General features: G+C 39.7%; 2 protein-coding genes across 2 annotated transcripts; both read right to left on the bottom strand.

The window, feature by feature from the left end:
• Positions 1-1,602: 1,602 nt before the first annotated feature.
• LOC111866821 (elongation factor 1-alpha) lies at positions 1,603-5,999 on the bottom strand. Its single transcript, XM_023856113.1, has 8 exons — positions 5,841-5,999; positions 3,995-4,174; positions 3,220-3,387; positions 2,873-3,133; positions 2,501-2,776; positions 2,153-2,273; positions 1,906-2,072; positions 1,603-1,729 (listed from the first exon to the last, which is right to left on the bottom strand). Exons 1-8 carry the CDS (start codon positions 5,982-5,984, stop codon positions 1,658-1,660), a joined length of 1,389 nt encoding a protein of 462 aa, XP_023711881.1. The 5' UTR covers positions 5,985-5,999; the 3' UTR covers positions 1,603-1,657.
• Positions 6,000-8,718: 2,719 nt separating this feature from the next.
• LOC111866807 (elongation factor 1-alpha) lies at positions 8,719-14,212 on the bottom strand. The gene is made up of 9 exons (XM_023856082.2): positions 14,120-14,212; positions 12,688-12,864; positions 11,504-11,683; positions 10,728-10,895; positions 10,381-10,641; positions 10,009-10,284; positions 9,661-9,781; positions 9,414-9,580; positions 8,719-9,237 (listed from the first exon to the last, which is right to left on the bottom strand). The coding sequence occupies exons 2-9, from the start codon at positions 12,829-12,831 to the stop codon at positions 9,166-9,168; spliced, it is 1,389 nt and encodes a 462-aa protein (XP_023711850.1). The 5' UTR covers positions 12,832-12,864; positions 14,120-14,212; the 3' UTR covers positions 8,719-9,165.
• Between the last annotated feature and the right edge of the window lie 1,420 nt (positions 14,213-15,632).

Here is a 15,632-nt window from a genome sequence, read left to right on the forward strand (position 1 = left end):
CGAAATATACCGACCGAGCGACCGCCGCTTGTCGGCTAAGTTTAATGCCAACTATTTCAAGGAAATAGCGGCTCCGGTATAGAAAATTGAAATAAACGGCCGTGGGTATTCGTTGCGCTGACCACGCAACACCCTCAATCCGCAAAACTGGCACCTTGACTTATGGAGAAGGTATGTTGGACGTAACATTTTCCAGTCCAATAGAATCATGCGTCTTAGGTTCGGTACGTGTGCGAACACAAGTATTGATCTTTACGTATATTGTCCGCTATTGTACGACTTTAAACAAAAGTCATATGAGTCAACAAATTTTGCTAAAAATTGCGAATATAAAATTTCAAGACCTATTCGGAAAGTAAATTATTTGATATACATGACCGGACGGAATACAATAGACGCTCCGATGTCACTATATCACTGCAGTTGCAAATGTGTTCGGTGATATACGTGGTCTGTTCAAGTTTTTCAACGTTTGAAACTGGGCGCCAACTCGACGTTTTAGCAATGTCGGGAAACTTGTGCTGCCTAATTATCAACCTTTGATCAGTCATCGTCCTTGAGATATTTGTTCATGGGCGTTCGTTCTCATTCGAAATTCATGATCAGCGTTAACACTCACTTTTGCTTCCAACTTTACAGAATCATGAACAGTGCATGAGACATACACGTTATGAATTCACACTATACAAGACAACGCTTTGTAGGGTCATTGCAGCCGATCATTCGAAGAAACGAGTGTCACATACTGTGAACTCAAATGCAGGCCATGCATACTACTTTTGAAAATCCAAAACTTTTCAACTTTATTAAAAAATATTACTTCAATTACATGGCTATATAAATTAAAACATATTAACATCAAAAATAATGAAACAATTATAAAATTAAACATCACAATGCACAAATTTAAATGTCCCACTACAGAACAGAAAATATGCTTCAAAATAGAAATCTGAAGCCCTACTTACAACCTCCACAAGACGTTCCATACTGCAACCATCCCAGCCACCCCACATCTTTATCTTAGGTATGTAATGTTAACTCTTAAACACTACCATTAATGCAATCAATAGCCACATAACCAGCCATTTCTGGCAAACTGAATTTTAAATACTGCAATGTATGATTCAAATTCAAACATGAACCACAGTGTATTCCAGAATTACAGGAACAACAAATTGCAAAATTCTAGCCTTGAAGCAACTTAGAACCGAACATGCTTCTTTATTGGCCCTTGTTATGTTACCACATTAAGTTATGTACAGAAGCTGTTACACTGTATTAACATATATATTTCAGGAACACGGAAAATGAAAGGAATGGAAATAAGAAAGTCCCTTTGTCTCCCATTACTTTAACATAAATTTCAACACAATAAAGAACTTGGTCATCGATCATTTTCCTTTTACATCATATTTCTTCATTTGTAATATCGGCATGTAATAAAATTAAGACAGACGGGGGGGGGGTAAAAACTGGAGGTGCGGAAAAAAAAAACAGCCTTTTCTTCGAAATTCTTTACGATGGAAAAATGCTTCAGCAGCCACTTCGAAAGAAAGAGAATGCAGCTCATGTTGAAAAAGCGATGGAGAGCTACTGGCCGTGCAGAGAGCTGCGCTGAGACAACCGCCACTGCCGGACCAATCAGCACACCTAGTTATTTCTTCTTCTGGGCCTTCTCAGCAGCTTTCGTTACCTTACCACTAGTAACATCCTTAGTAGTGACACTCTGAAACAAGAAGCAATAATCATGTACTTCTATGTATACATTTCGCACAATCCAGCAAGCAAAGAAACCGGTATACTTTACTGAATTCAACACAAGTCTCAAAACAAAGCTACACAATTTTAATTACAAAAGTTTTGTCTCACATCTATATAAGCAACGGATCAGTTCAAGCCCACCTTAATAACACCGACTGCAACGGTCTGCCTCATGTCACGCACAGCAAAACGCCCAAGTGGTGGGAACTCCTGGAAAGACTCCACACACATTGGTTTGCTGGGAACGAGGTTAACAATTGCAGCATCACCAGACTTGATAGACTTTGGGTTCTCCTCAGTAGTTTTACCTGAAACATCAATGAGGTATCACATATCTTTGTACTATATCTCTAACAACCCATGTAGCATAGTAATAAACGGTGCTTACCAGTACGACGGTCACACTTCTCCTTGATCTCAGCAAATTTGCAAGCAATGTGAGCAGTGTGACAATCTAACACTGGAGTATATCCACTGGAAATCTGGCCAGGATGGTTCAGCACAATAACCTGTACAGATTAAAAACAACAGAATTAAATATTTCTACATAGATATATTTATGTTCCACAGACAGATAAACAAAGAAACTCAAAGGGGGGACAGTGCACCAACATGGAAAATTGTTATTCTGAACAGGCTAATGGATATACTTTTTGTGATCATGACGCCAGAAGCATTTTCACACACATAAAATGAGAATACCTAGACCTACAAATACTTAAAAAAGAAAAATTACCTGAGCAATAAAATCTGCAGCTCCCTTGGGGGGATTATTTTTGGAATCTCCGGCAACATAGCCACGACGCAGTTCCTTAATAGAAACATTCTTCACGTTGAAGCCGACATTGTCACCTGGAACCGCCTCCTGCAGAGCCTCGTGATGCATCTCAACAGACTTCACTTCAGTCGTCAAATTTGCAGGAGCAAAAGTAACCACCATTCCAGGTTTCAACACACCAGTTTCAACTCGGCCAACAGGCACCGTTCCAATCCCACCAATTTTATACACATCCTGGAAGGGAATGCACAATTAATGTACATCAACATTTACAAAGGTATGTCTAAAACAGAACATTCTGGTCTGCGAATTCAAAACAAAAGTTTTCACCTGAAGAGGAAGACGAAGAGGTTTCTCAGTAGGTCGACTTGGGGGGAGAATGGCATCCAAAGCTTCGATGAGGCACTTTCCCTCAGCTTTGCCTTCCTTACGCTCAATAGTCCATCCCTTGAACCATGACATCTTGCCAGAGTGCTCCAACATATTATCCCCATGCCAACCAGAGATTGGCACAAATGCAACTGCAGCAGGGTTGTACCCAATCTTCTTGATGTAATTGCTTACTTCCTTCTTGATCTCCTCAAAACGAGTCTGAAAGAAAAAAAAAATTACATTGGCAATACTTTATTAAATTATGAGTAACAGCATATTCACAAACGAAACTCAGAAGGACTCACTTCACTATATGGTGGCTCTGAAGAGTCCATCTTGTTAACACCCACAATCAGCTGCTTCACTCCCAAAGTAAAAGCCAACAGTGCATGTTCACGTGTCTGACCGTTCTTAGAGATACCAGCTTCAAACTCGCCAGTACCAGCAGCAACAATAAGCACAGCACAATCAGCCTAAAAGCAAAAACAAACCCTTAACACAGCATTCAGACACCACAGAAATTTGTATTAATCCACACCAATTTCATAACATACAATTTAACTGCCTCCTGCCTATGCCTAGGTCTCCCTTGTAACTATTCCCTCGGTATCTATCAAGACCTTTGTTATGTGCTTTGCATGCACATCGTAACATAATTCGACTGAACTCTTAGCACACATAGGCACTTCAAAGACATCAGATTGTGCCCACCTCTCCTTTGCAATGTTCGGTTCTCATTCTCCTGAAATAGTACAAACTTATGACTAGGTTTCAAGTTATAACTTCCCATGTAGGCTGGAAGGGAACAAACTCCCCCCCCCCCAAAACCAAGAACTTCTGCTACTGTAATTTCATCAATAGGTGATAAAATACATATATATTCATCCCTTGTTCAATCACTTAAGCATCACACCACAAAAATGGAGGCATGGCTTCAACATTCTTAACCTCAAGACTGGATGGAGACGAGCAGTCAACTTCACACCCTGGCTACTTTATCACTCTTCCCAGGAAAGAATTTCATAACCTCAATATCTAGCCAAGTATAAATTATAAAACAAAACAAATAACTTCACATACCTGAGACGTCCCAGTGATCATGTTCTTAATAAAATCTCTGTGGCCTGGAGCATCAATGATAGTAACGTAGTATTTACTAGTCTCAAACTTCCAAAGGGCAATATCAATAGTAATACCACGTTCACGCTCTGCTTTCAGCTTATCCAAAACCCATGCATACTTGAAAGAACCTTTCCCCATCTGCAATAAATATTAAAATCAGAAGTCATCAAAATTACCGTTCATACCTGCCTACCTGATCATACACCAGCTGCTTTCAAGGCATTATAAACAAGTCAGAGGTGCTGACAAAATTTGCTGAAAGATCTTAAGCCAGATTAATCCATGCCATCCTATCTAACACCCATTTTAATGGTATCCACCAACCCATGTATAGGGTCTTTCTAGTGGTCTCTTTCCTTCTAGCTTTCCCACAAAAATCCCACACACATTCACATTTTCCTCCTATTGTCCTACATGCCCTAGTCACCTCAACCTCCTTGACATTATCCTAATTATACTTTGAAAAGAGTACAAACTATGGAACTTCTCATTAATTCCCCTCAACATCATGTTATCAAGCTCTTCCAGCCTATGTTTCTCCCTTAATGTCAAAGACCAAGTTTCGTATCCATACAAAACAGGTAAAATTATAGTTTCATATATTCTAAATTTTGTGTTTCATTAATTTCCACACAAATAAAATTTTGATTTGTTACTGCTTATAGCAATTATCGTAGCTGTGCCACATTTTCAAAGAACGTTAGCTATCTTTGTCATGACTTTGAGCTGCATGCTGTTGACATTGCATACTCCTAGACCCACCTCTTTTCTTGCATGTTACCTTCCAATACATTCAACATCATCAGCATACCAGCAGCTAATTTGTCCCATTTAACTACAGTCCCACCTGGACCTTCCTAATGGCATATTCTAATGCAAATTTGGAAAGCAATGGCAATAAGGCGTCTCATTGACTGTGACAATTCTGATAGGAAAATTAATGTTATACAAATGATTATATATTTTACTATGCCTCATTCTACCTTTACAGACTTCAGACTATAGGCTTAACAACATGCCAACATTTCAAGGCTATAGTATTAAAGGGTAGGACAATTCAGTACCTGGAAAGGAACACAGCAGCCATGGCCCAACCGAGGCACTGATTAGGGACTTGTCCATGTAAAAAGAAACCACATTAAAAAAACTTTCACAACAGCTGGTACCCCCTCCTAGATTCAAACAGGGAAGTCGCCCACAAATACAAATCTACAGTGAAATCACTGCACCTTGCATTATAATTACAACATTCTGATCCACTGAGCATTTAATCTACCTCTGTATCAGAGTTATTATATTCTGGCAATTAACTGGCCACAATGACTTAATGTCAACTGAACCTAACAAACTGCTGTTCCACCTGTCGGACTATCACTCCTGCTTGTTACAGATACAATTTCTAGGTACAAAACAGTATCATGTTCTACAGTGAAAGATGAGTTCTAGCTTCTGGCATCTAAGAGCACGTAGTCCACTGTAAGTCAACGAGATATTCGGCAGATGAGTCCGTTCACTTTCAACTACATAGAATTATATTCCAGTTGACATTTTTTAACCACCACTCTTGATACCATGAAAACCTACACAATCTCTGCATCTTTTTGCTGATTAAATAACACAAAGCTTAACTTTAGTGACACCTCTCCACGCCTTCCTAAGATATTGGTTCCAGAGTCAGGAGGTGATGAAAAGGGAACCCAGTGCCTAGGGGTGTAACTGGGCCACATTGTTCCTGGGGGGATAAAATATGGGGAGCAGTGCACATGTTTTAGAGTCATATTACAGGCACTGAATTGGCACTTACCTCCTGGGCCTCCTTCTCGAACTTCTCAATTGTTCTCCTATCAATACCACCACATTTGTAAATAAGGTGTCCAGTGGTAGTGGATTTTCCAGAGTCTACATGTCCAATGACAACGATGTTGATATGAATCTTCTCCTTGCCCATGATGGATTGGTTTCAAGCTTGCTTTCACTATGACGGCAACACACCAAAGCACCACTTTAGCCAAGGTCCAGAATATACGAAAATGAAATGCGCTCTACACATATACTAATTTGTATCCTCAATGTATCCTCTTATATAACTTAAGAGTCGGACGTATAGAAAACATGTCACTGTCCGTATTGTTGTAGGCTTTGCCTAGCAACAGCTGTTTACTCACTTTGCCTAGCAACCGCTGTTTACTCGCCGTTGCTAAGTAATGATACTTTCACTGTCACATTTGCTTGAATGTGGGCAGTTCCCACATCCTGACCGCATCAAAACCCCCAAAGCATAATATTATTGCTGTAACGAAAATTTATTTCACGCCACATGGGGCTGCTGTTCCCCACTAACCTGGCGCCATTTTTTCTGTACTATGCAACTAAACTGCACTTGCTCACACCCACGGAATGTCAAATCGATTAAGAAATGTTGATTTTTCTTAATTTGCCTGTATTTATTTAAAAACATACTCCTGAGAGTATTTGATAGCGTTAAGCACTGCCATCTATGTCCCATGTTATTATTATTTTTATTTGATATTCTACCAGTCGCCATAACCTACCGATACTTCCCTCATCTACCAGAGCCATTGGGCGGAAAAAACTTTTTACCCAATTTTGCTCAGAGGTCTCGTAAAGACATGAGGATCTTTTACGTCCCACGGCTTAAAAGTCCCTCCTGGAGGACTTGTTCCCTGAATTTTTCCGCCCTTAAAAATTCCACGACCTCCGCCGGGTTTGAACCCGCGTACCTTGAGTCATGAGGTGGGAACGTTACCCCTAGACAATGGCCCATGTACTCGAACTGTAATCATACATAACAGTGGTAACATCAAATCCTGAATGTGTAAATAAATAAATAAGAAGACACAACATGCAAGTTTTCTGTTCTTCTCAACAGAGACTACTGCTGACAAATTCACGTATTAACTGAATCTTTACTACATGTAATTAACGCGTGCTGCATCTGTCAGGGCAGTGAATTAGCAAATTTCGCACAGCATCATTACCATTTTATTGGGAACAAAAATTTGATTGGTGCTACTAGACAGTGGAAATTAGAAAAGACGGGGAATATGTTTGACCCACGATATGGCGTTTATGCTATCATTTGCTAACGACGAAGTGTTACACGCTGAAAGCGATACTGAAATGCGACGCCCACTGTACAGTTCAAATATGATTATTAGAGTTTATAATCTACGAACAGCAACCAAAGGAGGATTTAAATTGCCAAATAGTCTGAAAATCAACCCACAAGGAAAGAGAGAGTAATCAAAACGATAAGCCAATGTGAAGAAAAAGTGTAATCTTCACATTCCTAAGCTGTAAATCAACGCCTATCGTAGGAAAATGATTTGAAAATGAGTCTATTTAATTGTGTGTTTGACAATGGTGGCAGCCATAAAATGAAAACACGATCAGAATCACAACTGAACAAATTAATGGAGGTAGCAAGATTCGCTTTATACATGGCAGTGAAACGTCTCGTTTGAGGGGGAGGGGGGAAGACAAGGAAACAGAAGGGATTATTTCATACTGCAGTTGCCGGATATACACATACAACTTATTATTAAATCACTGGTATTTATAAAACAAAGGGGAGGCTTCGGTAATTTCTACGTGTTCAGAAAAGCATTCTCGGTTGCGGGTTATCTTCTTTCGAAATACCACAGTTAAATGTGAATATGAAAGTTACGAAATGTACCTATTCGTCCCTTCTGTTCAATCGTCCCGAAAACGACTACTTATCGAATACAAGTTTGGATCTATATGCATACTGTCCGCTATTGTACGACTTAAATGAAAAGTCGTATGGGTCAACAAATTTGGCTAAAAATTGCGAATATAAAATTTCAAGACCCATTCAGCAAGTATATTATTTGATGCACATGACCGGACGGAATATAATAGACGCTCCGATGTCAGTATATCACTGCAGTTGCAAATGTGTCCGGTGATACACATGGTCTGCTCAAATTTTGGAACGTTTGAAACAGGGTGCCAACTAGACGTTTTAGCAATGTCGGGAAACTTGTGCAGCCTAATTCTGATCTTTGATCAGTCATCGACCTTGAGATATTTCTTCATGGGCGTGCATTCTCATTCGAAATTCATGATCAGCGTTAACACTCACTTTTGCTTCAAACCTTACAGAATCATGAACAGTGCCTGACCCATACACGTTATGAATTCACTCTATACAAGACAATGCTTTGTAGAACCATTGCAGCCGATCTTTTAAAGAAACGCCTGTCACATATTGTGAACTCAAATCCATGTCATGCATACTACTTTTGACAATCCAAAACTATTCAATTTTACTAAAAAAACATGACTTCAGCACCATGGCTATAAATTAAACATCACAATGAACAGAAAATATGCTTCAAAATACAAATTTGAAGTCCTACATACAACCTCCACACGACATTCCATACTGCAACCATCGCTGCAGCCCCACATCTTCTATCATAGGTATCTAATGTTAACTCTTTAAAACACTCCCATTAATGCAATCTATTGCCACATAACCAGCCATTTTTGGCAAAGTGGAATGTGCGCTCCTGAATTACAGCAACAACTGGAAAATTCTAGCCTCGAAGCAGCTTAGAACTGGACATGTAAAAACTGGTATCATTCTGAATAAAAATACATACAAGAGATTCTTTCCATATAAAAAAATACTCATACATGGTTCAAAGCTTCTTTATTGGCCCTTGTTATGTTACCACTTTAAGTTATGTACAGAAGCTGTTACACTGTATTAACATATATATTTCAGGAACACGGAAAATGAAAGGAATGGAAATAAAAAAAGTCCCTTTCTCTCCCATTACTTTAACATAAATTTCAACACAACAAAGAACTTGGTCGTCGCTCATTTTCCGTTTACGTCATATTCCTTCATTCGTAATATCGACATGTAATAAAATTAAGACAGCCGGGGGTAAAAACTGGAGGTGTGAAAAAAAAAGCCGGCCTTTCCTTCGAAATTCTTTACGATGGAAAAAATGCTTCAGCAGCCACTTGGAAAGAAAGAGAATGCAGCTCATGTTGAAAAAGCGATGGAGAGCTACTGGCCGTGCAGAGAGCTGCGCTGAGACAACCGCCACTGCCGGACCAATCAGCACACCTAGTTATTTCTTCTTCTGGGCCTTCTCAGCAGCTTTCGTTACCTTACCACTAGTAACATCCTTAGTAGTGACACTCTGAAACAAGAAGCAATAATCATATACTTCTATGTATACATTTCGCACAATCCAGCAAGCAAAGAAACCGGTATACTTTACTGAATTCAACACAAGTCTCAAAACAAAGCTACACAATTTTAATTACAAAAGTTTTGTCTCACATCTATATAAGCAACGGATCAGTTCAAGCCCACCTTAATAACACCGACTGCAACGGTCTGCCTCATGTCACGCACAGCAAAACGCCCAAGTGGTGGGAACTCCTGGAAAGACTCCACACACATTGGTTTGCTGGGAACGAGGTTAACAATTGCAGCATCACCAGACTTGATAGACTTTGGGTTCTCCTCAGTAGTTTTACCTGAAACATCAATGAGGTATCACATATCTTTGTACTATATCTCTAACAACCCATGTAGCATAGTAATAAACGGTGCTTACCAGTACGACGGTCACACTTCTCCTTGATCTCAGCAAATTTGCAAGCAATGTGAGCAGTGTGACAATCTAACACTGGAGTATATCCACTGGAAATCTGGCCAGGATGGTTCAGCACAATAACCTGTACAGATTAAAAACAACAGAATTAAATATTTCTACATAGATATATTTATGTTCCACAGACAGATAAACAAAGAAACTCAAAGGGGGGACAGTGCACCAACATGGAAAATTGTTATTCTGAACAGGCTAATGGATATACTTTTTGTGATCATGACGCCAGAAGCATTTTCACACACATAAAATGAGAATACCTAGACCTACAAATACTTAAAAAAGAAAAATTACCTGAGCAATAAAATCTGCAGCTCCCTTGGGGGGATTATTTTTGGAATCTCCGGCAACATAGCCACGACGCAGTTCCTTAATAGAAACATTCTTCACGTTGAAGCCGACATTGTCACCTGGAACCGCCTCCTGCAGAGCCTCGTGATGCATCTCAACAGACTTCACTTCAGTCGTCAAATTTGCAGGAGCAAAAGTAACCACCATTCCAGGTTTCAACACACCAGTTTCAACTCGGCCAACAGGCACCGTTCCAATCCCACCAATTTTATACACATCCTGGAAGGGAATGCACAATTAATGTACATCAACATTTACAAAGGTATGTCTAAAACAGAACATCCTGGTCTGCGAATTCAAAACAAAAGTTTTCACCTGAAGAGGAAGACGAAGAGGTTTCTCAGTAGGTCGACTTGGGGGGAGAATGGCATCCAAAGCTTCGATGAGGCACTTTCCCTCAGCTTTGCCTTCCTTACGCTCAATAGTCCATCCCTTGAACCATGACATCTTGCCAGAGTGCTCCAACATATTATCCCCATGCCAACCAGAGATTGGCACAAATGCAACTGCAGCAGGGTTGTACCCAATCTTCTTGATGTAATTGCTTACTTCCTTCTTGATCTCCTCAAAACGAGTCTGAAAGAAAAAAAAAATTACATTGGCAATACTTTATTAAATTAAGAGTAACAGCAAATTCACAAACGAAACTCAGAAGGACTCACTTCACTATATGGTGGCTCTGAAGAGTCCATCTTGTTAACACCCACAATCAGCTGCTTCACTCCCAAAGTAAAAGCCAACAGTGCATGTTCACGTGTCTGACCGTTCTTAGAGATACCAGCTTCAAACTCGCCAGTACCAGCAGCAACAATAAGCACAGCACAATCAGCCTAAAAGCAAAAACAAACCCTTAACACAGCATTCAGACACCACAGAAATTTGTATTAATCCACACCAATTTCATAACATACAATTTAACTGCCTCCTGCCTATGCCTAGGTCTCCCTTGTAACTATTCCCTCGGTATCTATCAAGACCTTTGTTATGTGCTTTGCATGCACATCGTAACATAATTCGACTGAACTCTTAGCACACATAGGCACTTCAAAGACATCAGATTGTGCCCACCTCTCCTTTGCAATGTTCGGTTCTCATTCTCCTGAAATAGTACAAACTTATGACTAGGTTTCAAGTTATAACTTCCCATGTAGGCTGGAAGGGAACAAACCCCCCCCCCCCCCAAAACCAAGAACTTCTGCTACTGTAATTTCATCAATAGTTGATAAAATACATATATATTCATCCCTTGTTCAATCACTTAAGCATCACACCACAAAAATGGAGGCATGGCTTCAACATTCTTAACCTCAAGACTGGATGGAGACGAGCAGTCAACTTCACACCCTGGCTACTTTATCACTCTTCCCAGGAAAGAATTTCATAACCTCAATATCTAGCCAAGTATAAATTATAAAACAAAACAAATAACTTCACATACCTGAGACGTCCCAGTGATCATGTTCTTAATAAAATCTCTGTGGCCTGGAGCATCAATGATAGTAACGTAGTATTTACTAGTCTCAAACTTCCAAAGGGCAATATCAATAGTAATACCACGTTCACGCTCTGCTTTCAGCTTATCCAAAACCCATGCATACTTGAAAGAACCTTTCCCCATCTGTAACATAAATATTAAAATCAGAAGTCATCAAAATTACTATTCATTTCTCATTAATTCCCCTCAACATCATGTTATCAAGCTCTTTCAGTCTATGTTCCTCCCTTAATGTCAAGGACCAAGTTTCACATCCATACAAAATAGGTAATATTAGTTTCATATCTTCTAAATTTTATGTTTCATTAATTTCCACACAAAATCTCGATTTGTTACTGCTGATGCCCATTTAACTATTCCTACCTGGACCTTCCTAATGGCATATTCTAATGAAAAGTTGGAAAGCAATGACAATAAGGCATCTCAATGAGGCAATTCTGACAGGAAAATTAATGTTATACAAATGATTAGTACCCCCTCCTACATTCAAACAGGGAAGTCACCCACAAATACAAATCTACTGTGAAATCACTGTACCTTGCATCATAATTACAACATTCTGATCCACTTGAACATTTAATCTACCTCGGTATCAGAGTTATTATATTCTGGCAATTATCTGAGCCCAATGACTTCCTGTCAATTGAACCTAACAAACTGCTGTTCCACCTGTCGGACTGTCATTCCTGCTTGTTACAGATACCATTTCTAGGTACAAAACAGTACCATGTTCCACAATGAAAGATGGGTTCTAGCTTCTGGCATCTAAGAGCACGTAGTCCACTGAAAGTCAACGAGATATTCGGAGGAGAGTCCATTCACTTTCAACTACATAGTATTATATACCAGTTGACATTTTATAACCACCACTGTTGATACCATGAAAACCTACACAATCTGCATCTTCTTGCTGATTAAATAACACAAAGCTTAACTTTAGTGACACCTCTCCACGCCTTCCTAAGATATTGGTTCCAGAGTCAGGAGGTGATGAAAAGGGAACCCAGTGCCTAGGGGTGTAACTGGGCCACCCTGTTCCTTGGGGCATATAAATATGGGGACCGGGGTCTTCAGGACCAGTGCACATGTTTTAACAGCTATATTACAGGCACTGAATTGGCACTTACCTCCTGGGCCTCCTTCTCGAACTTCTCAATTGTTCTCCTATCAATACCACCACATTTGTAAATAAGGTGTCCAGTGGTAGTGGATTTTCCAGAGTCTACATGTCCAATGACAACGATGTTAATATGAATCTTCTCTTTGCCCATGATGGATTGGTTTCAAGCTTGCTTTCACAATGACTGCAACACACCCAAGCACCACTTTAGAAAAGGTCCAGAATATACGAAAATGAAACGTGCTCTACACGTATGCTGATATGCTTGTAACACGAACTATACACTTCGGACGTCACATACGTTTTGCTACTCGATTCAAAAGCTCAGCAACCAAATCCACGGCGACACCCTTGTGGGATGTCGATATATGAAGAGACCACTTGTTCAACCGTTCTATAATATTTATTACAGTTGCACAGTATACACGGACGAACTTGAGTTTGAATAACAACAGTAGCGAACACCTTGAACACTGAACTCGAATTTTTCGTACCCTCAATGTATCCTCTCATACAACCTGGAGTTGGACATAGAATACCGCTATCCGTATTGTTGTAGGCTTTGCCTAGCAACCGCTGTTTAGTCGCGGTTGCTAAGCAATGATACTTGCGCTGTCACATTTGCTTGAATGTGGGCAGTTCCCACATCCTGACCGCGTGAAAACCCCCAATGCATTATATTACTGTTGTAACGAAATTTTATTTTACGCCACGTGGGGCTGCTGTTCCGTATTAACCGGACGCTATTTTTTTGTACTGTGCGACTAAACTGCACTTGCTGACACTTTCCCACACTAAAACTACAAAAATGTTCTGGGTTCTTCAAACGTGCACTCCAAAAACATCAACGCGACCAACAACCCCGACCTCGGTGTAAACCGATGACGTTGCACACAGAACCTATCAATTCCCAAAGCGAAGTCGAATGCTAGAGTATAATTAATTTCAATTTAATTCCTGCACAACGCATACACAAAATAACTGAACGTTTACTTGTAAAAATTCTACAATCTAAAAAATAATAAGTCCTAAATGATAACGAATTACACCTGGTAGACATCTTTCTTTGAACATGGCGAACAATGCACACCAATACACCCGAAATATATTCAGTCTTAATATCGAAGTTCTCCAAAACTGTTACCTAAACATCTACGTGGTTCTTCTGCAACCATAAAATAATGCAAACCAAAGCCTAGAACGCCTAGAAAGTACTTTACCATAACGCATGCTACATCACTACCGGCAGACCTAACATCAGGGTGATCAAAAGACTTTCACGAAAAGTGAAAAATATACAGACATCTCAAAACAAATATTCATAAAATAGTAACTGAACAGCTTGTACGTACAAATTCCAACGTTACTTGACGACCGATGCAATATTTCAACACAGATTACTAACGGATATTTCCAACACCACAAACAACAGTACTCACCTCCAGATGCCACGGCAGAAAGAGAACGACAGAGCCGATTGACATGCGCACGTCGAGAGACTTGGTACATGGTCCTAGAGGGGTCCCCGTATTGAGAATCTACACAAAATCAATTCCTGAACAATCATTTAAGGGTTATATTTATTGATTATTTACCAAAGATATGCATATGTAATGCTTAAAGTAACTAGTCCATTCATAATTTTGCACAACTTTATTATAATTACAACTGCTACAAATTTCATCTGGGGATGCAAGCAATGCTAATAGAACAGCGAAGTGAACGTAATTGAACCGCCAATTACAATTTCTTCAAGGACACAATACAATTGCACAGCATGGCGTAACAAGAATACACGGAAATTGCAATTTCACAGTATGTCGTGACAAGAATTTCCTAAATTTCTCTGTAATTAGTTATTCATCGTGACCGTTTCTGTAATACGTAAATGTAACAATCTTTAAACTGAATTCTTGCATGCACTCAGAAACTCATATATAAAATACATAAAAATTAATTAATGTTCACTTTGCTTGCTGGGCTTAATCTTTAAACCTGAAGCTTGAGGCAACATATTCCTTGCAAACATCTATAAACTTCTACCAAGCTACACAATGTCACATCCCATATCATAGCCTTCTTCATAGTCACTCCTGTGCAAACCCTAAACCTCAATGTTGATGGCAATTATGCCCGTGTGGAGGCGGGGTTGAATACCTCCACCGTGACCCTGCGAGTCGTAAGAGGTGAGAAAAGGGAAGTCTCAAATCAGAGACAGTAAAATATGGTCTCGAGTCCCAAGGGACTCAGACCCAAGAAAGACTGCACTGGCAAGGGCCAGCAGCATATACAAAAGGTAGACCCGTCCTCTCGTCAGAGAGGGCGCCCCACAGAAACAAGACCGTAAATGCCAAACACTAATAAATATCTGGTCATGAGCTCCAGCTGAGGCTTGACACCAAGACTGACTGACCATCAGTCGCAATGTGACTTGGACTTGGACTTAATGGCAATTAAAAGAATTTCCATAAGAGCACTTTATGAGAGCTGAGATTTTCACTGAACTGAATATTATGATTAGTTTTCTGAAGTTTGATTCCACGTACTATATGGTATATAGGTACCAACATTTTGGAGAAATCTAATATCTCCATATTCAGAGGAGCAGTTTTCAAAGAATAGTTTAGCTATTTTTATATTACGATTTCATCCTACATTCTGGTAATCAGACATCAACATATACAACATTTTCTGTGTTTACTTCTAAACCGACATACTCAATAGGGTGTACTTCAGGTTCCTCTATAGTATTTATTTTACCCCCCATAAGTCAACATTGGGGCACGTGATAGCGTAGTTGGTTGAGGCACTATGCTACAAGCCAGAAGGTCGTTGGTTCAAATCCCGATGAGGTCACTGGATTTTTTTAAACTGATCTAATTCTTCCAGCCACACTATGGCCCTGGGGTCAACTCAGCCTCTAACAGAAATGAGTACCAGGAATATTCTTGC

Source organism: Cryptotermes secundus, unplaced genomic scaffold, assembly GCF_002891405.2.
Source record: "Cryptotermes secundus unplaced genomic scaffold, Csec_1.0 scaffold446, whole genome shotgun sequence".
Classification (NCBI taxonomy): Eukaryota; Metazoa; Arthropoda; class Insecta; order Blattodea; family Kalotermitidae; genus Cryptotermes; species Cryptotermes secundus.

Bases quoted from the DNA above. Each gene is read 5' to 3' on its own strand.
- LOC111866821 (XM_023856113.1), bottom strand. From the start codon at position 5,984: ATGGGCAAGGAGAAGATTCATATCAACATCGTTGTCATTGGACATGTA. The intron at 4,175-5,840 runs GTAAGTGCCAAT...TATTTATTGCAG, and splicing joins TCGAGAAGGAGGCCCAGGAG to ATGGGGAAAGGTTCTTTCAA. The intron at 2,777-2,872 runs GTGAAAACTTTT...ATTCCCTTCCAG, and splicing joins CTCTTCGTCTTCCTCTTCAG to GATGTGTATAAAATTGGTGG.
- LOC111866807 (XM_023856082.2), bottom strand. From the start codon at position 12,831: ATGGGCAAAGAGAAGATTCATATTAACATCGTTGTCATTGGACATGTA. The intron at 11,684-12,687 runs GTAAGTGCCAAT...TTTATGTTACAG, and splicing joins TCGAGAAGGAGGCCCAGGAG to ATGGGGAAAGGTTCTTTCAA. The intron at 10,285-10,380 runs GTGAAAACTTTT...ATTCCCTTCCAG, and splicing joins CTCTTCGTCTTCCTCTTCAG to GATGTGTATAAAATTGGTGG.